Raw genomic sequence first — 27064 nt, 5'->3', positions numbered from 1 at the left:
TTTGCAAACTCAGGATTCCAGCCATCAGACCTTGACTTCCATACTTCTGATCGACGTTCAGGCTTCACACATAGGTATCAACCCCAGAACTCGCCAATGAGGAACCAGAACGAGAACCCCAAAATCCAGGCCTCAACTCTGAACTCTCCAAAGACCAGGACCCTGAACATTAGGCCTCCAACTCTGGTGTAACATCCGGGTCATGCAACCTTTTTGTAGCTACCACTGGACAGGAAGAACAGAATCCTGAAGTCCCACACCACAGGTAGCTCATGAATAGCTACTTCCCTTCAACTAATTAGTTCTTGAACCAAACCACACAGCCACAATCTCAGTATAGCAACACTGTAACTGCTTTGCACTACAATGGACTTAACTTGTTCTAATTGTGTTCTTTCTTGTATAGTCTTCCATAATTATGCTTATGTTTTTATTGTGAATATTGTTCATCCGATGCTACGTGCCTGTGATGCTGCTGCAAGTTTTTCATCTGTGCATACCTATACTTGTGCCTGTGACAATAAATACATCTTTCACCTTGATCACTGGCCAAACAATATATGCAAAGACGAGGCCCTTGGACAGCAAACTCGGCAGTCTGAATTAGATTTCTGGTCAGCTGCCAGTGTCAAGTTTGGGGGGTCAGAATGGACGACAAGGAAACTTGCAGCGGAATCTGGACCAGCTGCAAAAATGGGCGGAAAAACGGCAGAGGGAATTTAATAAACACAAAAAAATCCTGTCGATGCTGGAAATCCAAAGCAACACCCAAACTGCTGGAGGAACTCACCAGGTCAGGCAGGTTCCGTGGAAAGCAACAAACACTCAATATTTCAGGCTAAAACCTTTCTTCAGGATTGGAAGGGGAAGCTGCCAGAATAAAAAATGGTGGGCGGTAGGGGAAGGAGGACAAGCTAAAGAGTGATAGGTGAAGCCAGGTGAGTAGATTACAGGCTAGAGAGGAAGGAATCTGATAGGAATGGAGAGTGGACCATTGGGAAAAGGATGGGTGCAGGGGTACCAGAGGGAGCTGATAGGCAGGTGGCCAGAGTGGGAAATAGAAGAGGGGAGCAGGAGGGAGTTTTTTTTACTGAATTGAATTGAATTAATTACTTACATCTTTCACATACATGAGGAGTAAAAATCTTTATGTCTCTGACTAAATGTGCAATTTATGGTAATTTGTAATAAATGGTATGTACAACAGGATGGTCAATACAGCATAGAAATACAATTGTATCAGCGTGAATTAATCAGTCTGATGGCCTGGTGGAAGAAGCTGTCCTGGACTCTGTTTGTCCTGGCTTTTATGCTGCGGTACTATTTGTGGTTGGGGTGACTTGGGTCCCCAATGATCCTTCAGGCCCTTTTTACACACTGGTCTCTGTAAATGTCTTGAATAGTGGGAAGTTCACATCTACAGATGCACTGGGCTGTGACTGAGGGAAGTACAGTTCCTGTACCAGGCAGTGATGCAGCCAGTCAGGATTCTCTCAATTGTGCCCCTGTAGAAAGTCCTTAGGATTTGGAGACCCATACCAAACTTCTTCAACTGTCTGAGATGAAAGAGGAGCTATTGTACTTTTTCACCACACAGCTGGTATGTACAGACCGCGTGAGATCCCTGGTAATGAATATGCCAAGGAACTTAAAGCTGCTCACCCTCTCAACCCCAGATCCGATGATGTCAATAGGGGTTAGCCCGTCTCCATTCCTCCCGTAGTCCACAACCAGCTCCTTTGTTTGGAAGGAGAAATCAGTATTCATGCCAACAGGTTGGAGACTAGCCAGACGGAATAAAGGGTATTGCTACTCCACCCTGAGGGTGACCTCATCATAGCACAAGAGGAGGCCTGTTAGAACGGGAATGGGAATCTGAATTAAAATGTTCTGCATTTGGTGGATGGAGTGGAGGTGCTCGATGAAGCAGTCCCCCAGTTTACGATGGGTCTCACTAATGTAGAAGAGGACGCATTGGGAGTACCAGACACAATAATGGAATTAGTGGAATTTAATGCAGGCAAGTGTGAGGTGTTGCAATTTGGGAGGACAAACAAGGACAGGATATACACAGGTAGGGCTCTAAGGGGTACGGTAGAACAAAGGGATCTGCAAATACAGATCCATAATTCCTTGAAAGTTGTGTCACAGGTAGATAGAGTCATAAAGAGAGGTTTTGGCACATTGCTGTTCATAAATCAGAGTACTGATCATAGAAGTTGGGATGTTATGTTGAAGCTGTATAAGATGTTAGTGGAGCCAAATTTGTAACATTTCGCCCTGAAGGAAAAATATCCATATGATTGAAAGAGTACAAAAAAACTACAAGGATGTTGCCAGGATTTAAGAATCTGAGTTCTAGAGAGAGGTTGAATAGGTTTAGACTTTATTCCCTGGAGTTCAGGAGAATGAGAGGGAGATGTGATTGATGTATACAAAATTATAAGGGACATAGATAGGGTAAATGCAAGCAAACTTTTTCCACTATGTTTGAGTGAGACTAGAACGAGAGGTCATAGGTTAAGAGTGAAAGGTAAAAATTTAAAGGGGAAACTGAAGGGGAACTTGTTCACTCAGAGGGTGGGGTGAGTGTGGAATGAGCTGTCCTCCAAAGTGGTGGATGTGAATGTGATTGTTTGGGTAGTTATATGGGTGGAAGGAGAATGGAGAGCTATAGACCCACAGGACAATCGGATGAGGCAAAATTACAGTTCGGCACAGACTACATAGGCTAAAGGTCCTGTTTCCATGGTGCACTGCTTAATGGCCCTATGGCTCTAATAAACGGAGGTCCTGCATGAAAAGTGAGCCCTGCTGCACATGACCATTCATTGAGGCCACTGCTCAGGACTGGTCCAGAGTCAGGCATGATTCAAGATTATTTATTGTTATTCTTCACTGCACAAGTGTAAAGAAAAATGGAATGATTGTTAATGTAGATCTGACACAGCGGGAAAAAAACAATCAGTGTAACAAACTCATTAAAAAACACGAACGTATATAAATAAGATTAGCTTGTATACATAGACTGTATACATTAAGTGATGCTAGGTACAGGAGTGTCTGTACAACAGGAAATGGTAAAGTAGTGGTGCTGGGGTGGGTTAATGGGTGGAGGTATTGATCAACCAGACAGCTTGGGGTCGTAACTGCTTTTGGGTCTAGTAGTCAAGGCATGATGCTGCACAGCCTCCTCCCTGATCAGAGTGTGTCATACAGTCCATGAACAGGGTGGAAGGCATCTTTCCTGATACTGCGGGCCTATTTCCGGCACCTTTCTGTATATATGGTCCTAACGGCAGGTAGGCTGGTGCTAATGAGGCAATGGGCAGCTTTAACTACCTGTGGCAGTGCCCTCCTGAATGCCCCAGTGCAGCTTCCATACTAACAGTAAGACAGCATGTTAGAATGCTCTCAACTGCGCATCAGTAGAAAGTCACAGCACGAGGACCCAAGACTGTGGCTGTGGTCACACCTGCCCATAGACATGGTGGAGATGTTCTCCAAGCCAATTCTTTGCAGATGGTGCCAAGTATGGGTTGAGACCATGGGGTATGGAACCATGGATGACAAGTTAAAGATTGCATAAAAGCCGAGGAAAGGGCATATAAGGTAGCAAAAGTGAGGGGGAAGTTGGACGATAGGGAAACTTTTAAAATCCAACGAAAGACAACCAAAAAAGCTACAAGAAGGGAAAAGATTAAATATGAGGGCAAATTAGCCAATGATATAAAGCAGGGTACTAAGTTTTTCCAGTTATATAAAGAGTAAAATGGAGGTGAGAGTTGATATTGGCCAACTGGAAAATGATGCTGGTGAAGTAACAACCGGGGACAAAGAAATGGCAGGTGAACTTAATGAGTACTTTGCATCAGTCTTCACTGTGGAAGACCCGAGCAGTGTGCCAGAGGTCAATGAGTGTCAGGGAGCAGGAGTGAGCGCCTTCGCTATTACAAAGGAAAATGTGCTACGACCAGACAGACTACATCCCAGAGTCCTGAGGGAGGTTGCTGAAGAGATAACAGATGCATTGGTCGTGATCTTTCCAGAATTACTTGATTCTGACGTGATCCCAGAGGACTGGAAAATTGCAAACGTCACTCCATTTTTTAAGAAGGAAGGAAGGCAACAGACAGGAAATTATAGGCCAGTTAGCCTAACCTCAGTGGTTGGGAAAGTGTTAGAGTCTACTATTAAGGATGAGGTTTTGGGGGTACTTGGAAAATAATAATCTTGCTTGACAAATTTGTTAGTTTTTTGAGGAAGTAACAAGCAGGGTAGAGAAAGGAGAAGCATTGGATGTTATTATTTGGATTTTCAGAAGGCATTTGATAAGATGCCACATATAAGGCTGCTCAACAAGGTCAGATCCTATGGAGTTACAGGAAAGATACTGGTATGAATAGAGGATTGGCTGACAGGCAGGAGACAGCAAGTAGGAATAAAGGGGGCCTTTTCTGGTTCGCTGCCAGTGACTCCTCAGGAGTCAGTATTGGGACTGCTACTTTTCACATTGTTTGTCAATGATGTAGATAATGGAATGAACGGCTTTGTGGCAAAGTTTGCAGATGATACGAAGATAGGTGGAGGAGTAGGTAGTACCGAGGGAGAAATGTGATTTCTGCAGGACTTTGACAAATTGGATGAATGGGCAAAAAAGTGGCAGATGGAATACAGTGTTGGGAAATGTATGACAATGCATTTTGGTAAAAGGAATAATAATGCAGACTATTATCTAAATGGGGAGAAAATTCAAACATCAGAGGTGCAAACGGAAAGGGACATAGAAGTTCTCGTGCAAGACTCCCAGAAGATTAATTTACAGTTTGAGTCTGTTGTAAAGGCGGTAAATGCAATGATGGCATTTATTTCAAGGGGAATAGAATATAAAAGCAAGGAGATAATGCTGAGGCCTCACAAGACAGTAGTCAGGCCTCACTTGGAGTATTGTCAGTATCTCAGAAAGGATGTATTGTCATTGGAGAGAGTCCAGTGGATTTCACAAGGATTATTCTGGGAACGAAGGGGTTAACATATGAGGAGCATTTGGCAGCTTTGTGCCTGTACTCACTGGAATTTAGAAGAATGCAGGGGGGGGGGTGGATCTCATTGAAACGTACAAAATGTTGAAAGGACTAGAGAGGATGTTTCCTATAATGGGGGCATCCAGTGCAGTATAGCCTCAAAATTTAGGGCAACCTTTTAGAACAGATGTAAGATGAACTTTTTAGCCAGAGAGTATTGAATCTGTGGAATGCTCTGCTACAGATTTCAGAGGAGGCCACGTCAATGGCTATATTCAAACCAGAAGTTGACAGTTTCCTGATTGGTCAGGGCATCAAAGGATATTCCAAAAAGGGAAGTGTATGAGGCTGAGTGGGATTCAGGATCAGCCAGGATGAACTGGCGGAGCAGACTCGATGGGCTGAAAGGCCTAATTCTGCTCCTATGTCTTATGGTCTAATGAGATGGGGGTGTGAGAGGCCGAGAACTGTTGGTGCACACTCAAGGTGCACAGTCAGCATCAAGTAGACAACTCAACCATCAATGTCCATGAAACCTTGTTCTCCTTGATGTTGAGAAAGGAAAACATTACTGTCCTCGTTGGGTCAGCTAAGAATTCTGGGTACCCACAGAGAAAACAAATGCCTTCTATTTGTTAACAGCAAATGCTGGGTAGGGCATCTTTCACTTGTCACAATGTGCAGTGTAAATAGAGTATCTCAGCTACCTATCGCTCAATTTCCACCACTTAATACAATCAATATCCTGCAGGCACCAATTAACTCCCTGCAGATAACTTCTGATTAGTTACAGAGATAACATTCCTCCCTCAGGCCAAGGAGGAAGGAGTTTGCAAGAGCATGTTCCATGGTTGAAAGTAGAGCTATTGTTCCTACTGTTTGAAAAGAGCAAAGGGTCAACTCATCAAAGAATTATCAGACCTGAAAGGGAATAAAGACATTATGCTCATTACAGAATGGCGGGATTCAGTATAAGTTATTTTGTTGAAAGTTTCTTTGATCTCCAAATGGAACTCCGAGAGTGTCCCTTGTTTTGTTACATTTACCCAGCCCATTGTCTAAAGGGACAGGTTTGCTGCACCCAGCACGTGTGATCTCCTTCAATGCACTCCACTCCTCCATCTCTCTCTTCCTGCAGTACCTACAAATGAGTCCTTCTGAAAATACTAATGATGCCTCTTTCATATTAGGGAAGCATTTTGCAAATCCCGAAGTCCATCTTTATAATGTATTATTTCAGGATGGCTAACCCAACCTAGCAGTCACCTATTCACCAGATTGCCATTTATTATACTTAATATTTGAGCAATATTGTAAATATATTGTTCAATTTATCATACTTTATTGGTTACATAATTCATTACAGCCGGCTCCAAAAACCTGGAGAGGGATGGGCTCCGCCGGGTTTCAGATGCCCAAGACACGCCGTACGATGAGCAATCACCAAAAGGATCGGTGCAAAAAGCTTGTCATGACGGCGCCCCGACGACTCCACCAGGAGATAAGGGCGCACACCCACATACACTCACACACACACAGAAACACAAACACACACACACATACAGAAACACAAACACACACACACACACACACACTCACACACACACACACACTTCATTACAGGTTATATGTAAAAGTACGTGAATGGCCTACGTCATCACACCACCACGTCATAAATGTGCCTCGCTAAATTAAGAATGAAATTAGAGTACACACATTATTTCTGGCTCTATGTTTTCTTTCAATTAGTTTTATGTTTTAGAGGATTGGCAAAAACATCTGCACAATCTCCATCAGCACATAGAAACTACAGGGATGTGTACTTAGCCCCTGCTCTGCCTACTTTACTCCTCTGACTGTGTTGGTAAGTACAGCTCCACCACCATATACAAGTTTGCTGATGTGGGCTGTATCAAAGGGGGTGATGAATCAGCACACAGGAGGGAGACTGAAAATTTGGCTGAGTGGTGTCAAAACAACAACCTCTCACTCAATGTCAATAAGACCAAGGAACTGATTGAAGACTTCCGGGGAGGGAAACCAGAGGTCCATAAGCCAGTAATCATTGTAACATCAGAGGTGGAGAGGGCCAGTAACTTTAAATTCCTGGGTGTCACTATCTCAGGGATCCTGTCCTGGACCCATCATAAAAATATTATTGCGAAGAAAGCACAACAGCACCTCTACTTCCTCAGGAGTCTGTGGAGATTTGGCACGTCATCGAAAACCCTGGCAAAAATTCTACAGATGAGTGTAGGAAACTCTGCTGACTGGCTGCACTGCAGTCCGGTATGGGAACACCAATGCCTTTGAGCAGAAAATCCTACGAAAGGTAGTGAATTTGGCCCAGTATATCACGAGTAAAACCCTCCCAACCACTAGGCACATCTACACGGAACGTTGCTGTGGAAAAGCAGCATCCATCAAAGATCCTCACCACCCAGGCCATACATTTTTCTCGCTGCTGCCATCAGGTAAGAAGGTACAGGTAAAGATGTACCTTCAGTAGAGATGCAAATCAGCATTTTGGGGCCAAAGTCCTGAAGAAGGACCTTGACCTGAAACATCAACTATTTACTCTTTTCCACAGATGCTGCCAGGCCTGCTGAGTTCCTCCAGCTTTTTGTGTTTTTTTGCTCTGGATTTCCAAATTCTCTCGTATTTCTTTGGCACTACTAGGCCGAATTGGAGGCCGTTTCATTCCCACTCACAATATCTGTGCTTGCTTTCATAAGGTGTAGCTTCATTGAGTTCCAATCATGCAGTATCTGACTGCTACAGGATATCTGGCTGGGAATATATACTCAGTGGACCTTTACTTGGTGCATGAGTGCACCTAATGAAGTGACCGGATGATTGGAACCTGGTGTGGTCTTCTGCTGCTGTAGCCCACCCATTTCAAAGTTCGATGTGTTGAGTGCTCAGAGATGCTCTTCAATACACCACTATTCTAACACATGGTTACTTGAGTTACTTTTGCTGCCTTCCTGTCAGCTTTAACCAGTCTGGCCATTCCCTCTGTCCTCTCTCATTAACGAAGCATTAACTGCCGTTCGCTGGAAGCCTTTTTGTTCTTTGCACCATTTTCTGTAAACTTTAGTACAACCTGGGGTCCACAGACCCCTCCATTACTGGTAAGGCTCCATGGCAAAAAAGATTGGGAATTCCTGCTCTGGAGACAGTTGTGTGTGAAAATCCCACGAGATCAGCAGTTTCTGAGATTCTCAAACCACCCCATCTGGCACCAACAATCATGCCTTCGTCAAAGTCACCTAGATCACATTTCTTCCCCATTCTGATGTTTGGTCTGAACAACAACAGAACCTCTTGACCATGTCCACATGCTTTTATGCATTGAGTTGCTGCCACATGATTGACTGATAAGATATTTGCATTAATGAGCAGCTGTACAGGTGTACCTAATAAAATGACCACTGAGGGTAAACTTGTTTGGGTAAACTATCATTTGAAGAGCCTGGAAAGGCATTGTCAACTGTGTCCCTGGAAAACACTCCACTTTAAGTGGAAAGACCACTGTAGTTACATCATGTAACATACTGAGGAAACTATCCAGAGAGTTTGAATGTGGCACAGTGTACAGGCGTCCATGTACACACCTCAGGCACCTCTGAGTGAGTGTGTGTGTGTGCATGTGTGTGTGTGTGTCTCTCTCTCATCTGTCTCCTTCCACATATGTGTAGCCTGCTGTCACCTTTGAAACCAGGCCCAGGGGTCTCGGCCGAAACATTGGTAGTTTTTTCCTTTCTATAGATGCTACCTGGCCTGCTGAGTTCCTCCAGCATTTTGTGTGTGTTAACCGTGCCCCAGAGTGGGGTGAGCAGCCTGGCAGTTGACGCGTCGTAAAAGCGCATGCCTGCAGCGAGTACAAGTCCCAGGCCCTGTTCCAGCAGCATTCCACAATCCCAGCAACATCCAACCAGCAGCTGACACTTCCAGCAGTATGCAAACCACGAGGAATGCTGGCTGGAACAGTTCACGTATTCTTCTGCCCATATTCCATGGACTTTCCAAATAGAATTGCCTTTAAAAGGTGTTTTCATTCCTCGGTGCAACTGTAAGTTGCCCGCAGTCAGAGAAAGTTGGATGCCAACACTAGACAGCACAGGGCATAGGAGCAGAAATAGACTTTCAGACCCATCGAGAATGCTCCACTATTCAATCATGGCTGATTTATTTTCCATCTCAACCCTATTCTCCTGCCTTCTCCCTGTAACCTTTGATGCCCTTACTAATCAAGAACCTACCAACCTCTGCTTCAAATATAGTACATCCGATGGCTTGGCCTCCACAGCTGTCTGTGGCAATAAATTCCACAGATTCTCCACCCTCTGGCTAAAGAAATTCCTCCTCATCCCTGTTCTAAACGGATATCCTTGTATTCTGAGGCTATGCACCTGGTACTAGATACCCCCACTACTGGAAACATTCTCTCTACATCTTGGTTCAGTCAGCAGATTTTATTCAATAGCACAAATATCACGGCAGGTTTTAGGCACCAGGACACTGCTGTCAGTTTGGGCAGTGCAGGGGGTGTGCTATATTATCAGAGAGATCATCCTTTGGCTAAGGTGCTAAGGTCTCTTCACCCCTTCTGGAGGCTCAGAAATTCTTAACCGGCAGGGTGATATTTAAAATAACAGCTTTATTTGTCACATGTACGTCAAACATATAGCAAAATGTGTTACAAACAAGAGAAAATCTGCAGATGCTGGAGATCAAAGTAATACGCACAAAATGCTGAAGGAACTCGGCAGGACAGGTAGCAGCTACAGAAAAGAAAAAGGATGAGGTGTCAGGGTACTTGGAGGCACATGATAAAATAGGCCATAATCAGCATGGTTTCCTCAAGGGAGTATCTTGCCTGATAAATCTGTTGAAATTCTTTGAAGAAGTAACAAGCAGTGTAACAAGCAGGGTAGACAAAGAAGAATCAGTTGATGTTGTGTACCTGGATATTCAAAAGGCCTTTGACAAGGTGCCACACATGAGGCTGCTTAACAAGCTAGGAGCCCATGGTATTACAGTAAAGATTCTAGCATGGATAAAGCAGTGGCTGATTGGCAGGAAGTGAAGAGTGGGAATAAAGGGAGCCTTTTCTGGCTGACTGCCAGTGACTAGTGGTGTTCCACAGGGGTCCGTGTTGGAACTGATTTTTTTTACATTATTTGTCAGTGGTTTGGAGGATGGAATTGATGGCTATGTTGAAAAGGTTGCAGACGATATGAACATAGGCAGAAGGGCCGGTAATTGTCAGGAAGTAGAGAGGCTACAGAAGGACTCAGATAGATTAGGAGAATAGGCAAAGAGAATGGCAGGTGGAATACAGTTTTGGGAAGTGCATGGTCAAGCACTTTGGTAGAAGAATTGAAAGGGTTGAATATTCTCTAAGTGGAATCCCTGGGGAAGACTATGACTGTCCACCTTATGCATACCCTTCACCCTCTATGAGGTCACCCCTCATTCTGCTGCACTCCAGTGTGGTCAACCTCTTCCTGTAACTCAAGGCTTCCAAGTCCAGGCAGCATCCTCAAATCCCTTCTGCATTCTCACCACCAGAGTGACCAGTGATCAAAACTGTACCGAATACTCCAAGTGCAGCCTCACCAACAACTTGTATAACTGTAACAGAACGTCCTTACACCCAAACTCAATGCCCTGACTGAAGGCCAACATGCTAAATGCCTTCTTCCCCACTGTCTACCTGGATGGCCACTTTCATAAAACTGTACACTCAGACCCTGCATAGCATTGATTCGTAACAACACCATTATTCAATTCTTTATTGAAATTTTTTAAAGTGACAATAATTTCTAAACACTTAAAACTTCAAGAGCGGCTGCCATTATAGCCAATGAGAGTGCTTTACACATGCTTTGAGCCACTCAATACAGAAAACAGGTTAATTTGCGGGTTGAGTTGGTGGTGAGGAAGACAAATGCGATGTTAGCATTCATTTCAAGAGGACTAAAATATAAAAGGATGTAATGGTGAAACTTTATAAAGCACTTGTGAGGCCTCTCATTTGGAGTACTGTGATCAGATATGGGCCCCTTATCGTAGAAAGGATGTGCAAACTGGAGAGGATTCAAGGGAGATTCACAAAAATTATTCCAGGATTAAATGGCTTGTCATTTGAAGAGTGTTTCATGGTTCTAGACCGGTATTCACTAGAATTATGAAGACCTTGACAGAGTAGGTGTGGAAAAAATGTTCCTTGTAGCAGGAGAGTCTTAGATCAGAGGACACAGCCTGAGAATAGAGGGGTGTCCTTTTAGAACAGAAATGAGGAGGAATTTATTTAGCCAGGGAATGGTGAATCTGCGGAATTCTTTGCCACAGGCAGCTGTAGAAGCCAAGTCTTTATTTATATATAAGGCAGAGGTTGATAAAATTTTTGATTGGTCAGGGCATGAAGGGATATGGGGAGAACGCAGGAGCTTGTGGCTGAGAGGAAAATTGGAGCAGCCATGATGAAATGGCGGAGCAGACTCAATGGGCCAAATATTCTAATTCTGCTCCTATATCTCATGGTCTTATAAACTTGAACCATCAGGTTCAAGAACAGTTACTATCACTCAACCAACAGGCTCTTGAATAAAAGGAGAAAACTACACTCACTTGCCCAATCATTAATATGTTCCTACAACCAATGATCTCACTTTAAGGACTCTTTTTTTTCATTATCTCATGTTCTTGTTATTTATTGCTATTTATTTATATTTGCATTGGCACAGTTTATTGTCTTCTGCACTTCGGCTGATCTTTCATTGATCCTGTTACAGAAAGATGCAAGGGAAAGCACTAGAAATAAAATCCTGATGGCCAGAGCTAGACCTGAACAAAAAGGATGGCAATGATGGTGAGCACTGTAGAAACACTAACAGAGGTGGCAAAGCTATGGCACACGTGCCCAAGATGGCACATACAGAAATTTTGTTGGCACATGGCATGCACTTCCACCTCACAAGTCTATAAACCCCATTCGTAATAAAAAGATACATAATGATTATCTTTACTGCCAGATGATGCAGCAAATGATTTTTTTAAAACCCAAGAGCACTGAAATGTCTTCACAGGAAGCATCTCACACCAGCAGAGTGCCAGCTAGATGAGGACATTGGATGATATGTTTTGAAATCTTTGCAGACCTGGTGAATGCATAAATATTTGAATTATAAATTGTTATAATAACAATACTATTTAGAAATCATGTTATTTTTCAATTGTCTTTTTAAAAGATCAATATTAATAATTTTGAACATTTCCTAAAATGCTTTATTTATTTAAATTTGTTTCTGTTATACTTCTACTTATAGTAAATAAGGAATACACATAAATAAACAACAGAACTCATTTTTTTTCCTTAAGAAGTCCATAATTCTGGTTCTCCTCCCCCTTCTTTTTCTTCCATGGCTTTCTGTCTTCTCCCATCAGATTTCCCTTCCCCAGCCCTATAACTCATTCACCAAATGACTTCCCAGCTCTTTACTTCACTCCTCTCCCTCTCCTGGTTTCATCTATCACCTACCCCCTTGTACTTCTTCCTCCACTCCCCCCACCATCTTACTCTGACTTCTTATCTCTTCTTCCAGTCCTGATGAAGGCTTTCAGTCCGAAACATCAACTGTTTACTCTTCTCTATGGATGCCGCCCAGTCTGTCTGGTTCGTCCAGCAATTTGTATATACTACCATAATTATTGTTACTAATTTAATGGTTAATAATGGGCTCTGCTCAAGGTCACCATGGGACACGAGAGAATCTTTAAAAAAGATTACCATCAATTTGGGCTCAAGAACTGTTTACCATCCCCTGCACCTCAGTTTTGTCAATGATTGCAAACTAAATGGCTGGGTTACCTCAAAGTTCAAAGTACATATATATCTCATGGGTGAAGAGCTTTCTTCAGCATCTAAACAGCTCCAGTCACCACCTTGATCAAGTCGTCATGGAGTCAAACAACACAGAAACAGGCCATTGAAACCATTATGCCCTGCTGACTATCAATCATCCATTTACACTTGTCCTCCATGGCTCCCAGTTTATTCTTCTCATATTCTCAACAACACCTTCCATTTTTTTACCATTCCCTCCTACATTGGGGACAATCTACAACAGCCAATTTAACTCATCACCCTGCTTCCTGTCAAACCTGAATGAAGAAACATTGTTGAAACCTACCAAATATTAAAAGGCCAAGATAAAGTGGAGGTGGAGAAGATGTTTCCTTTAGTGGGCAATTCTAGGACCAGGGTGCACAGCCTCAGAATACAAGGATGTCCCTTTAGAACAGAGGTGAGAAGGAATTTGTTTAGCAAGAGAATGGTGTATCTGTGGAATTTACTGCCATAGATGGTTGTCAAGGCCAAATCATTGAGTATATTTAAAGCAGAGGTTAATAAGATTCTTGATTAGTGAGGACATCAAAGGTTACAGAAGAAGGCAGAACAATGGGATTGAGATCAATGGGATCAATGAGAACAATGGGAGATCAGCCACGATCGAATGGTGGAGCAGATTTGATGGTCTCAATGGCTTAATTCTGCTCCAATGTCGTATGGTCTTAGAAATTTCCAGAATGATGAATTATAACCAAGAAATGGTTGTTATTTAACTTCACTGCAAAGATTTACAGAGAGTTTGCAGCAATAAAAAGCAGCCAAATTTCTCAATCTGACTCAATTCCATATTCTTAATACCTGCAGTATTGCTAAACAAAACTTGGGAAATCTTTCAATTGATTGTCAAAGGACATCTAAAAGATGTATACATTTAGTGAGATCAAGAAATTACCTCATCTATCACTGTCTGGGAACCAGTCCAAATATTAAACCCAGACAAATATATGATGCAACCACATCTTTGACTTTACTGGGACTGTCTGTATAAAGAAAAGCCACTCTAACTGTAGCAAGCTATGTTAAAGGAAAGAGAAACAGAGTTAAGCATTCAGGTTGAAGACCCCTTCCCTCTCTTTGAAGTTCTAGTGAAGAATCTTCAGCTGAAAATCTGACCCTGTGTTTCCTTCCATGGATGTTGCCCGACCTGCTGAACAGTACCAGCATTTTCTACTTTTATTTCAGATTTTTGGACTTTTCAATGACTTTTCCTAAGCATACCAGTTATGTGGTACTGGGTCCAATCATTCTAGGTTTGGTCATACTGGGGGGAGAAAGCATACAGCATCTAATCTTAAATGCAGAAGAGATATCAGATGCTGGAAACCTGCATCAACACGCAAAATAGTAGAGGAACTCAGGGCTTCAGCACCAAAAGGTTGAACGTTCATTCTCCTCCATAGATGCTGTCTGACCTGGAAAGTTTCTCCAGCATTTTGAGAGTGTTGATCCAACAGCTTATCTTAACAGATTGACTATAGAGCAGGGGTTCTTAATCTTTTAATGCCATGGACTCCTTCTAAAAAAAAAATTATTTAAATATACAAAATTAAATACATAGCATTACAAAAGAAGCCAATTACACAGAAATAGTTATCAAAATATTTTTAAAATTGTGATACAATAATAAGAGCTTCTTTAAAAACACAAATAACAAGATGATATATTTAAAATATAGACAAGTTAAAATTAACTTTTATTTTTTATGATATGTGACATGAAAATATCTGTGATTTCTATTGGTGACAAAGTCACTGGTACAGCTAATACTACTGCATTATGAATTGAAGTAAATGCTAAATTTCATCCAAGTTCATAGACCGACTAGAATCTATCCACGGACCGCCCAGGGGTCCATGGACTTCAGGTTAACAACCTCTGCTGTAGGAACTATTCAGGGTTCCCTTTTAAACAAAGCTCCTTGGTTTGGAATCTTATAAAGGAATACACTGGGATATACAGTAAAATACAATTTTTAAATCAAACTCAAGTATCTCATCTTAAGCAACCCACACAAAATGTCGACAGCGCTTCTCCCTATAGATGCTGCCTGGCCTGCTGCGTTCCACCAGCATTTTGCGCGTGTCGTTTTAATTTCCAGCACCTGCAGATTCCTCGTGTTTGCGTCTCTCATCTTAAAGTGACTGCAGCTTTCAGACGAGGAAAGAAAATCAATCGTATGTGTACATCAGCCCCAAAGCCACTGCATTAGCTACCTGTAACTCTAGAGAATAGGATTATAGTGAGAGGGAAACGATCTACTGGAGATTTGAAGGGAGGGCTTTCCTGAAAGAGGGTAGTGCGTGTATGTAATGAGCTGCCAGAGGAAGTGGTAAAAGGCAGGTAAACTACAACATAATTTGGATAGGGACGTGGATAGGAAAGGTTCAGAGGGATATTTATTTATCTTTTTATTTATTCATTCATTCATTGAGATATGGGACAAATGCAGACAAATAGGACTTGCACAGATAAGCAAGTTGGTCAGCATCAACAAGCTGGGCCGAAGGGTGTGCTTCTGTACTGTATAACTAACTTCACCAGACAGTTTTGAAAATGCAATACTCAAATTAGGAAATGAAATACGAATTTGACAAGGAGCAGTCTGATGCAAAGACAGTCAGACTCACTATGTTCTGGTTGCCTTACATCACTCAGCTATGGGCAGAGACAATAACCAGTAAGATGCAATGGAATCAAAACTCGTATGACCTTCTGCACGATAATCGTTCTTGACAGCCTGGTTTATGACAGACTTCATTCTTTTGGTGTGAAATGTGCTGCCTGCAACTCTTTGCCTGAACTCAAAAAAATGAAGCGTTCTGCACAGAAGTCCCTGCCGGATGGATTTGGAGGAGCATACCAAGGATTGGCATTTTCAGGTGGAATACAGGAGCAATTCCATCCTCCAAGTGTGAAAAACGTGAAGTGATACACTTTGGAAGGTCGAAGTTGAAGGCAGAGTACAAGGTTAACGGTAGAATTATCAGCAGTGTGGACGAACAATAGATCTTGGGGTCCATGTCCATAGATTCCTCAAAGTTCCGCACAAGTTAATAATGTGGTTAAGAAGGCAATGAGAGTGTTGGCCTTCATTAGTTGAGGGAATGAGTTCAAGAGCCGTGAGGTAATGTTGCAGCTCTATCAAACTCTGGTTAGAACACACTTGCGGAGTATTGCATTCAGTTTTGGTCACCTCTTTATAGGAAGGACGTGAACTCTTTAGCCTGAGTGCAGAGGAGATTTACCAGGATTTTGCCTGGATTAGAGAGCATGTTTTATGAGAGTAGGTTAAGCAAGCAAGAACGTTTTGTCTTTGCAGTGAAGGAGGAAGTAACTTGATAGAAGTGCACAAAACGATAAGAGGCAGAGACAGAGTGGATAGCCAGACTTCCTCCAGGGTGGAAATGGTTAATACAAGGGGTCATAATTTTAAGGTGATTGGAGCAAAGTATAGGGGTCATGTCAGAGGGAGCTTATTTTTACACAGAGATTGGTAGGTGTGTGGAACACTCTACCAAGAGTGGTGGTAGTGACAGGTATATTAGGAACATTTAAGAGACTCTTAGGTAGACATGTGGATGAAAGAAAAATGGACGGCTATGGGAGAGGGAAGGGATAGACTTATCTTCATCGTCATCATCAAATGCCTGTTACACCACTAGCATTTAGGGCAGCAATGAAGGTCCTCCGTCTCTATCTGTCATTAGTAATCTTCTCTATTTTGCACCAGGTGAGGTTCAGGGTCCTCATTGCTACCTCTTCGGTACGGAGCCAAGTTGTCTTTGGGCTCCAGTGTTTCCTACGCCCTTCAGGTGCCCAGTGAAGGGCTATCTTGATGATGGAGTTTGCCACAGATTTACCTTGGAGTGGGTTAAAAAGTCAGCACAACATCATGGGCTGAAGGGCCTGTACTCTGCTGTTTTCTATGTTCTAAGTGTCTCAGAACATCTTCAGCAGCAGATGAACAGAGGTAGGCTCTTTGTACACTAGGCCCACTGACCATCCTTAGGTCTAGAACAGCAGATGCAGAAATAAATGCATTCAATGACATATCAAAAGACATAGGAGCATAATTAGGCCTACAGCGTATCGAGTCTGCTCCCCCTTCCATCATGGCTGATTTATTATCCCTCTCAACATCATTCTCCTGCCTTCTCCCCACAACATTTCCTGCCCTTACTAATCAAGAGACTATCAACCTCCATTTTAAATATAACTAATAATTTGGCCTCTGCAGCTATCTGTAGCAATAAATTCCACAGATACACCACACTCTGGCTAAGGAAATTCCTCCTCATCTCTGTTCTAAAACAACATCTTTGTATTCTGAGGCTGTGTCCTCTGGCCCTAGACTCCCCCACTATAGGAAGCATCCTCTACACATTCAGTCTATCCAGGTCTTTCACTATTAAATAGGTTTTAATGAGATTCCCCCCTCATTTTTCTAAACTGCAGCAAGTACTGGCCCCAAGCCGTCAAATATTGCTTATATATTAACCCTTTCATTCCTGTGATCATTTACTTGAACCTACTCTGGACCCTCTCCAACACCAGCACATCACATCTTCGATAAGAGGTCCAAAACTACTAACAATACTCCAAGTGTAGTCTGACCAATGTCCTATAAAGCCTCAGCTTTACCCTGAAGCACTACTGTGTCTGCCAGACTGGATGCATTGTGAAGCTCTTCCATACAACCCACATGCTGACTCAATTTCAAACTCAAGAGTGTCCTCTGCTGCCCGAGGATAATATTTTCCCATCTGCTGTACTAACTTTCTTGTGGATCCAGTAAGACTGCCAAGTTAGTGCCAGTGGAAGGGAGACCTCAGGGCTGGATTTCAAAATAAATCCCCAAGCTCAAACAACAAGTTATTTTTCCCTAATTTGCCACCAATGCCAGTTGGCTGTGTATTCTGTATTAAATACTGAGAGTCCGTAGCCAACTGAAATGTTCAAGAATTCAAAAGAAAACTTGAGAATCCTCAGAAAATGTATAGCTAAGGAGTGGGAGTAGAACGTGCTTCCCTTGCAGCCTGATCTCCCTATTCAGGAAGAACACGCCAGTCTGATCTTTATCTCAGTTTCATCTTCCTTTAAGCTTCTCATAACCCACAACACACCTATGGTCCGATGTTTTACATCAGTCTTCAATGAAGTTTGAGGAGATTTTGTATGTCACTAAAAACTAGAAAATATCTAGAGGTATAAAGTTACAAACGCAAAATACTTGGAGGAATTCAGCAGGTCAGGCAACATCTATGGAAATGAATTAACAATCGATGTTTCGTGCCAAAGCCCTTCTTCAAGACTGAAAAGGAAGGGGGCAGAATACAAAGATGAGGGGGAGGGGAAAGGGGTAAGCTGGAAGGTGATAGGTGAAGCCAAATGGGTGGGAAAGGTCAAGGGCTGGAGAAGAAGGTATCTGATAGGAGAGAAGAGTGGACCATTAGAGAAAGGAAAGGAGGAGAAGACCTGGGAGGTGGGGGGGAAGTGATAGACATGTGAGAAGAGGTAAAAAGTCAGAGTGGGGAATATAGGAAGGGTGGGGTGGGGGGAATTGTTTTACTGGATAGTGTTTTACTGAAAATCGATATCCATGCCATCAGGTTGAAGCTACTCAAACGGAATATAAGGTTTTGCTCCTCCACCTGAGGGTGGCCTCATCTTGGCACAAGTCGGAATGGGAATAGTGAAGGGAATTAAAATGTCTAGCCATCTAGAGATGTACAATGGAGACAGCATACTGACTGGTTGCTGAACTGTCTGGTATGGAGGCGCCAATGCACAGGATCAGAAGAAGCTGCGGGACATTGTAAACTCAGCCAGATCCGTAATGGGCACTAGCTTCCCCTCCACTGCGGACATCTTAAAATTGTGATGCCTCAAGAAGGCAGCTTGAAGGACTCTCATCATCCAGGACATTCCTTCTTCTCATTACTACCATCAGCGCGGAGGTACAGGAACCTGGAGATGTGCAGTCAACTGTTTAGGAACAGATCCTTCCGCTCTGCCATCATATTTCTGAATGGACCATGAACCCACGAATATTTCCTCACTATTTTGCTTTCTTTTTGCAGTACAAATGATCTGTATTGGAATCAAAGTAAGCTGCAGACAGTTGTAAACTTAGTCAACTCCATCATGGGCACTAGCTTCCATAGTATCCAGGACATCTTCCACGACTCAGAAAGGCAGTGTCCATCATTAAGGAACCCCCATCACCCAGGTCACGCTTTGTTCTCATTGCTACCATCAGGAATTGGGTAGGGAAATGTGAAGGCACACATTCAACAGTTCAGGAACAGCTTCTTCCCCTCTGCTATCCAATTTCTAAACAGACATTGAACCCATGAACACCACCTCACTACTTCACTCCCTTACCGAGTCACCTCCTGATTCTGATTCTGACTCTGATCTGACAGCTAGCAAAGGCGCTGTGGGTCAATGGCCACCTTATGTCATGTCTGAAATCAGGGGTGATAATAGAGTACTATAGAGTTTAAACGCTGCTGTGTGGAAAACAATCCCATGACTGAGGGCGCCATTACCAACACTGAATTATAATGCCATGTTACTTAATTTAACATGCAACAAATTGATCTATTTCCAGCATAGCCAGTCTGACCATGAAACATCTGTAATGCAACTGACAACTTTAGAAACCTTGGTGTGTGAACAAACTCCCCCTTTATGTCCTGATGAAAAGATTCAGCTGTCTGGTTCACCCAACGCTTTTCTGGGAAGAGATCCAACCCTCAAGTGATAACAATTTCTCCTCTGGCAATTTCCTTGCTGGCTGGCCACTGTAATCATGGGAGCTGCCAACAGATGTACTGATCGCTCTAATCTAGCTCTACAGTCAAGATCAACTCTCACTGGCCCAAGTTTCAACAATGTCCTTCTGTAGCAGAGATGATTCACTTCCCCAAAATGATCCATAATTAGTTTAATCAGAGAGAATGCAAGTTGTTTTCCCTTAAAAGTGCATAATTATTCCAAATGGATTATTAGAAGACTACATACAGAATAAGCAACTGTCACAATCAGGGATTGTTTGTAAAGAAAAATGGTTTTTTTGTCAGTTGGTATGTGGACATTCCCCCCCCCCCTTTAGTTCACTTTGTGGGTACGCGTTGTTCTTGGATTGTTTTCCTTTTATTTCTAATTGCACTAACCCTGGTTTTTCACTGTTTTGCAGATGTCTCATTTGGGATCATGGGGATTGTTAAACTCCTTGCTTTTATCACTTGTATTCAATTTGGATTCATTTAAATAGCACGGTAATGTCAATATCCGGAATTGCTACGTGCTCCCGGATGCATTTCTGGGGAGGGGGAGCATGCCAACCCCATTCTGTTGGGTCGTTGTGGTTCCTTGTCAAGCGAAACTCAGACTGAGTTCTTCTGTGATTTCTGTTCATCAAGATTCAGTATTGTTTCGCTGAGCTCGTCAGTCTTTCTAGTTAATTATTGTAATAAACCTTTAGTTTTATTTGTATTGCCAAAGTCTCCTGATTCCTGCACTTGAGCTCCCTCGTGCCCCTCACACCAACACTTAGAGGAAAAGTACCTCTACTCAACATTTGAGTCCCCGCTTATTCACGTCAGAAACGGCATAGCTGACCTCCCAGCATTAGCTACCACCCCCACAAGCTTCTGAATTAGTAGGAGTTCATCAGAATTAAACATGGCACCTAATTAACAAGAGGTTCACAGATCATGAGATCGGAATCTGGATAGGGGAAAGTAATTCTTTGATCAGAAGCACGAAAAGATGGAATTGGGAGGAGAATTGGGTTTATTATCACTGACATACAGCACATCATGAAAATTCGTTGTTTTGTGGCATCAAAGTGCAAGACATGAAAAGTTAACATGAAAAGTTATTATAAAGTTACAACGAATAGATAACAGTGCAAAAGAGAAATACTGAAGTAGTGTTTGTGAGTTCATGGACCAGGCGGAGGTGAAGGAACACTTCCTAAAATGTTGCGTGTTAGTCTTCAGGCTCCAGTACCTCCTCGTGAATGGTGGTAATGAGAGGAGGGCATGTCCCAGGTGGTGAGGCTCCTTAATGATTAGGTTATTTACCAACATTATTGTGCAAATGTCTTAGGCACATATATGTAGCTAGGGTGACTAAAACTTTTGCAGAATACTGTAGTAACTTCGTGTATTGTACGGTGCTGTTGCAAAAAAAGAAAACAAATTTCATGACATGTGCGAGTGATGATAAACCCGATTTTGATACAGGTCTCTACAGTACTTTGGACTGAGAGTAGGAAAGGAGCAGGGAGAGGGGAATCATTGTTGAGAAGAGGAGAAGGGAGAGGGGAATCATTGTTGAGAAGAGGAGAAGGGAGAGGGGACGGAGCAGGAAGCACCGGAGAGACATTCTGTAATGAGCAATGAACAATTGTAATCAAACGGCTTTGCCTAGTGTGTAGGGCTGAGTGTCTGCACCCGCTCCACCCTGGCATTCCTTCTCTGCCACCTGTCCTACACCCCTCCTGCAGTGCACCACCTTGGGCATTCCCAACATCCTTAGCTCCTGCCAGATTTACAAACTCACTCTGCACTCTGTGTTGACAAATACAGGACTCTGAAAAAGTCTTAGGCACCCTAGCTACATACACAATATGTGCCTAAGACTTTCTCCACACTTCTGTATGTGCATAAGGAGCGGTGTCTGAGTAAGTGGCACTCATCGTTAAGGACCCCCATCACCCAGGACATGCCCGTTCCCATTGCTACCACCAGGATGGAAATACAGAAGCCTGAAGGCACACTCAACGATTCAGGAACAGCATCTTCCCCTCTGCCAACTGATTCTTGAATGGACATTGGACCCATGAACACCATCTCACTACTTTTTATTTTTGCATTACTTATTTAATTTAGCTATTTAATATGTTTTCTGTAATTCAGTTTTTTTCTCTATTATTATGTATTGCTCTGTACTGCAAAGACAACTTTCACAACGTGCCGATGATATTAAACCTGATTCCGATTCTGATGTGCCTTTATGCCCATTGGCTTTAGTGGATTGGACTGTGCAGAGTCAGACAGAATGGTCCTCACACGTGTTGATAAGCAAAAGATGACCTCCTCCCTCACCAAAACCAAGACCAAACTCCAAGGTGAAGTTACTGCTTTCTGGTTAATATACAGAACTTAAAACAGTAGAGCACAGGAACAGGCCTTTTGGCTCACGCTGTCGGTGCTGAGCACGATGCCAAATTAGGCTAACTCCTTCTGCCTGCAAATGATCCATATCCATTCCCTGCACATTCAAGAGTCAACCTGAAAGCCTCTTGGATGCCATTATCATATGGTATCACGTGTTCATTTCTTGTGAGGAATTCAGACAGTCAGCATTCAATTCACTGTTTAATGTGAACTCTTAATGGTGTATTACTAGTACCACAGGTAATATCACATCCCTGGTTTAACAGCCTCAATGCCCACATATTCTCCACTAATAGAAAACCCCAGATAGATAACTCCACTTACCTGTTTGACAGTGATCACCCCGGAAACCAGTGGGACACTTGCAGATGTACTCACTGAAGACATCACCTCGACGCAATACTAATTCACACTGACCACCATTTTTACAGGGGTTAGGATGACAAGGGCCTGAAACATAAAAGAGAAATAATTATGAGTTAAATGTTGCCACTCACAGTGGAACTAACTACTAATCCTGTTTAATTTACAATTTTAGTCTCCTGATCATTTTCTTAAAATCTTCTAGCCATTTTCCAGTTAGCAAGCTTCTGTGCTTTACATGAAGCTTATATTAGTCATCTTCCAACCATGGCAAAGCTACCCAGGCAGAAGTCTAAGGGTCTACATTCGGGACCAGTGAACCATCAGGGATCAAAATTCATCTCTGCCCTCTGGCACAGGTCAATTTAGCCCACAACAATCCTATTTCCCCACCTCTTTCTTAGAACCATTTTAATTTTGTGGGGTGGCACGGTAGCATAGTGGTTAGCACAACACTTTACGGTATCAGCGACCCGGGTTCAATTCCTACCAATGCCCGTAGGGAGTTTGTATGTTCTCTCCATGTCTGCTTGGGTTTCCTCCCACATTCCAAAGATGTACTGGTTGGCAGGTAGTTGGTTATTGCTAGGCTAGGATGAGGATGAAATTGGGGGATTGCTGGGCAGCTTGGCTCAGAGGGCTGTGAGGGCCTATTCCACACTATATCAATAAATAAGTAAATATTATCGTGCCTTCCTTTTTGAAAGCTAGTTTCTCTCACATTGATTGGTCATATATCTCAACCCCTAACAGTCCTATGTTTAGAAAGAATTTCTCAGAATCCTACATTTTTTGCTTAATTTTTTTTTGTAATCGACCAATCAGTGAAAATATATGTCCCCAATTTGTTTAATCTAAAAGCATTCAAGAGCCCCTCCTAAACCCAGGCACAAGCTCAGAAACCCTCTCCCAAAGCCCTTCGTTTCCCTTCCTCTCTATCTTCAGGACCATTGAAATCTGTCTTTATAGTTGCCTGTGCTAATATCTCCTCAATTGCTATCTTCCACGAGATTGTGGGAACGGCGACAGCTTTGAAGCCACAATATAAATGCAGATCTTTGGTGGTGGTATTTATTCTGGTAAGGAGTGAAACACAGACAAAATACAAGGAAATGATGGATGAACATTCTGAGAAACTTCCAAATAACAGGCAGATAATGTCTTGGAATTACCATGATATCTTCAGAATGGAAGTTGGAACAGAGAGAAAATTCCTAGCCAACATCATCTTTTTGCACTGGGTGGCAACAACATGAGGTCTGAGAGGGTTTCTGACCTCTCTGTGCTGTGGAATTAACCTATAGCCAGGTTTGTAAAAGGGGAAGCTTAATTCAGCCTCGACTTTAGCTCTGGCAGCCTGGCAAGAAATGTGTGGCCAAAATACCAGCTGGGAGCTACCCAGGTTGTTACTACATTCACATTGTCACATCGAGACCTTGCATTGCCTAATGAATGTGAGTAGCGACCCAAACTCATTGAAATATTGAGGCTTGATGACATCATTCAGAACTTATTGAATTTTAACCCCAATGAATCTGATTTGCAGTATTCACAATTAAATATTAATTTGGAACTTTCTGTTGACATTCTTTCTAGTGCAATGTTGCCTCTTCCAGTCCAACAAGGAAAACTTTGGCTTTCTTTGGCAGTTCTGCCACTACAATCCATTAAGCACCCCACCCACCAGTGCCCGACTTACCTTTTTAGAGGAGAGTTCAAAATAGTCTTGGAGATGTTTCTATGAACACTTTCCCCTCTAGCCTGTCCCACACTAGCCCAGAGTCTCAGTCAACAAGCGAGACTAAATAGGGAAGGAAACCAACTGGTGTCAATCCCATGCATTGCCTCTGGTGGTATGGTATCATGTTGGGGAGGGGGTTAGTTGACTTGTTGATTATAAGCAGCTTCTACTGTGCTGCTCATTGATTGGCCCATTTGAAGTATGACACAGCTCTTTCCCATTGGTTGCCTTGTCTGCCACTGCATTGGTGTCCAGGTTCAAGAGCCTTTCCTGTTCTTCAAGGCACTCATTTTCACACTGAGGTCATGACCAGTGCTGACCAACCATTGGGAAAGTATCCTCCAGACTTAGGGGAGCCTGCATGCACACTTAGCTAAGACTCTGCTGTTGAATATTTAGTTTTGCAGTTTGTGCAACTTGGGAGGGGGGGGGGTACTTAGGTGTTTGGTCAAATTTTTCACTGTGAGTAAATGATCAACATGCTTGTTCATAATCAGCGCCGTCTGACTCACTCACCAAATCCATGAACCTGCTTTCTCATAACATATAGTCAAAATTCAATTGCCTTTCACTCAAAAGTCTCACACACAGATGAACTACCAGAGCTCCATCAGCCTGAGAAGGGTCAAAACAGGGAATAGCTTGGTGAGGCAAACACAAAATACTGTTGGAACTCAGCAGGTCAGGCAGCATGTATGGGGAGGAATAAACAGTTGATGTTTGGGTCAAAACCCTTCATCAGGACTGGAAAGGAATGGGGCAGAAGAATAGTTTGGTGGGACTGCCAGCCAAGAAGCTTCATCCAGACTGCATACCAGATTATAGCTGCACAATGCAAGAACAGATCTGGGTTTTTGATAGAGGCAGTGAGTTAAAAGCAGCAGTTGTTCAGCTACAGAGAAGCATTTGCCTCCGTTGGCATGCGGATGAAACACTCAAGAGGCACAGCTCTTGGGCTTTACTGGCTCGTATGAAATGTGGCACAGAAACACCACACCCCAACTCTTCAGGCAGAAGCAGTAGCAAGTTTGGGCGAAGCTCAACATCCCCAGAATTGAAACGCCTCCCCGGGATGCATCCCCACACCCCCCAAATCGTGGGGAGGCTGAAAAGGCCGGTATGAGAAGCAGCCCGCCAAGCAGTTCCCATTGTACATCACTAGCACCAGATATGCAGACGCAGGACAAAAGACTGGAGAGGCAGTACAGCACCCCACGTGATCAGCATGCATGCACTGATGAGATACTACTGCCAAACCAGGGGGAAAATAATAAAGGTTTTGGCATTTCCTGTTCGAGTTTCAGAGTGGATTCAAACTCTTCACAGATTTCTTGAAGATCTGAGCTGCAGCATGGTCAAGCTCTGAATTTCTGTCCAACACCGTGTTGTCAGAAATTTCAAGCAGCTTACCTGAAAATCTGGTGTAGGTAGTGACATCGTTATACCTTACGTCTTCCAACGTATGCCCGGTGTGTTCCTCTACACCACTTCCTGTTTTGATTGTATCAATACATTGTATTAAAAGAAAATGGCATTTGAATGACAGAGGAGCTGGGAAAGTAGAAGCATGACTGCAAATTACTTCTCATACCACAGGAAGTGATGCGAAGGAACTTCCTGGCTACAATTATACTGAAGAAGCAAAATGGTTTTGTTGAAGATCCTATCATCGGCTTGACGGCCTCAAAATAGATTCCTCAGTCTAATATTTTACAGTTTTGGACAAACATAGAAGCCAAATGTAAACTCTAAACATTGGAAAATATGCAGTTTACAAAGATCAAGTCAAATGGAAATTCATTTTCAATTCAATGGTCCAATAGTTACAGAAGTGATTCCTTCCCAAATAAGAATTTGTCCCTCTGTGCTAAAGTTGGTGACATGGGAATATAGGAGAAAGATCCTTTGGCCACATGGAAATGCTCCTTTACTAGTTAGATCAACCATCTTTCCTTATACTGGCATGGACATATCTGATTAAATATCATTGACCTGAAATATTGACTCTGCTTCTCTCTCTTCAGATATCCCCTGATCCATTGAATATTTCTAGAAGCTTCTGTGTTTATGATCATTGCAATGTCACAAATGGACTGTGATTTCCAATCTGAGCGATCTTGCTGGGTTTGTAAACTATTCCTCTGATCGTCTAAAGAACAACTGAGTTTGCACTTCAAAATTAACTCTGTTGTTATTGAAGTGTTCGTGGTTGTCCTCGCACAGTAAAAGTCAAATACATACGTGCTATTTTTTTCCTCCTATAGATCATTTAATTTAACAAAACAGCAGAGAGCTCTTTGATTCAGATGCGCAGTATGATTACAGATTGTTCCAATTAATTATAGCCCCAAGTTCTATCGTCCAGGCATCGAATTAACAACTTCATGGAGAGAACTATGAAACGTGGGAGGTGCTTTGATACAAGTAAAATTAAAGCTTTGATGAGACTAACAACAGCAAAGCTATTGCTTTGGATTAAAAGGAAGATACCGATCAGAAGCACTCCTGGTCCTCTTTAACACATCCATCCACATGGGCATGTGATGGAATTTCAATCTGACTGCTCTGATGGGCACGATAAATAGATTCATGCAATGCAAGTATGCATGCATCCTCACTGTGCTTCGCTGCCACTAGGGATATGGGAGCCATTTCCCACAACCCACCCCCCCCCCCCCACATCCCGACACAAGAGCATTAGACCCGAGCACAGAAATTCATCTACAATTGACAGCATGAAGCATCCAAAGCCGAGTTCTGGTAAGGCAAAATTTCCAGGTACAAACTTCTCCTACATTACATTGTCTGTCCAATTCAATGGTTT

General features: G+C 42.7%; 1 protein-coding gene across 4 annotated transcripts in view; it reads right to left on the bottom strand.

Annotated features, from left to right (window-relative positions):
- The window catches only part of LOC140718594 (EGF-like repeat and discoidin I-like domain-containing protein 3), a 116655-nt gene that overhangs the window by 39891 nt on the left and 49700 nt on the right, over positions 1-27064 (bottom strand). For 2 of the 4 annotated variants that reach the window (XM_073032551.1, XM_073032552.1), the window contains exons 3-4: positions 25651-25731; positions 22461-22586 (exon numbers count right to left, since the gene is read on the bottom strand). In XM_073032551.1, the coding sequence (XP_072888652.1) occupies positions 22461-22586; positions 25651-25731 (207 nt within the window). The remainder of the gene's footprint in view (positions 1-22460; positions 22587-25650; positions 25732-27064) is intronic. The other 2 variants (XM_073032554.1, XM_073032553.1) reach the window with 1 other exon arrangement.

This window comes from Hemitrygon akajei, chromosome 30 (genome assembly GCF_048418815.1).
Source record: "Hemitrygon akajei chromosome 30, sHemAka1.3, whole genome shotgun sequence".
NCBI lineage: Eukaryota > Metazoa > Chordata > Chondrichthyes > Myliobatiformes > Dasyatidae > Hemitrygon > Hemitrygon akajei.
Note: the sequence above shows the minus strand (reverse complement) of the source record. Positions and strands in the feature narration are given on the sequence as shown.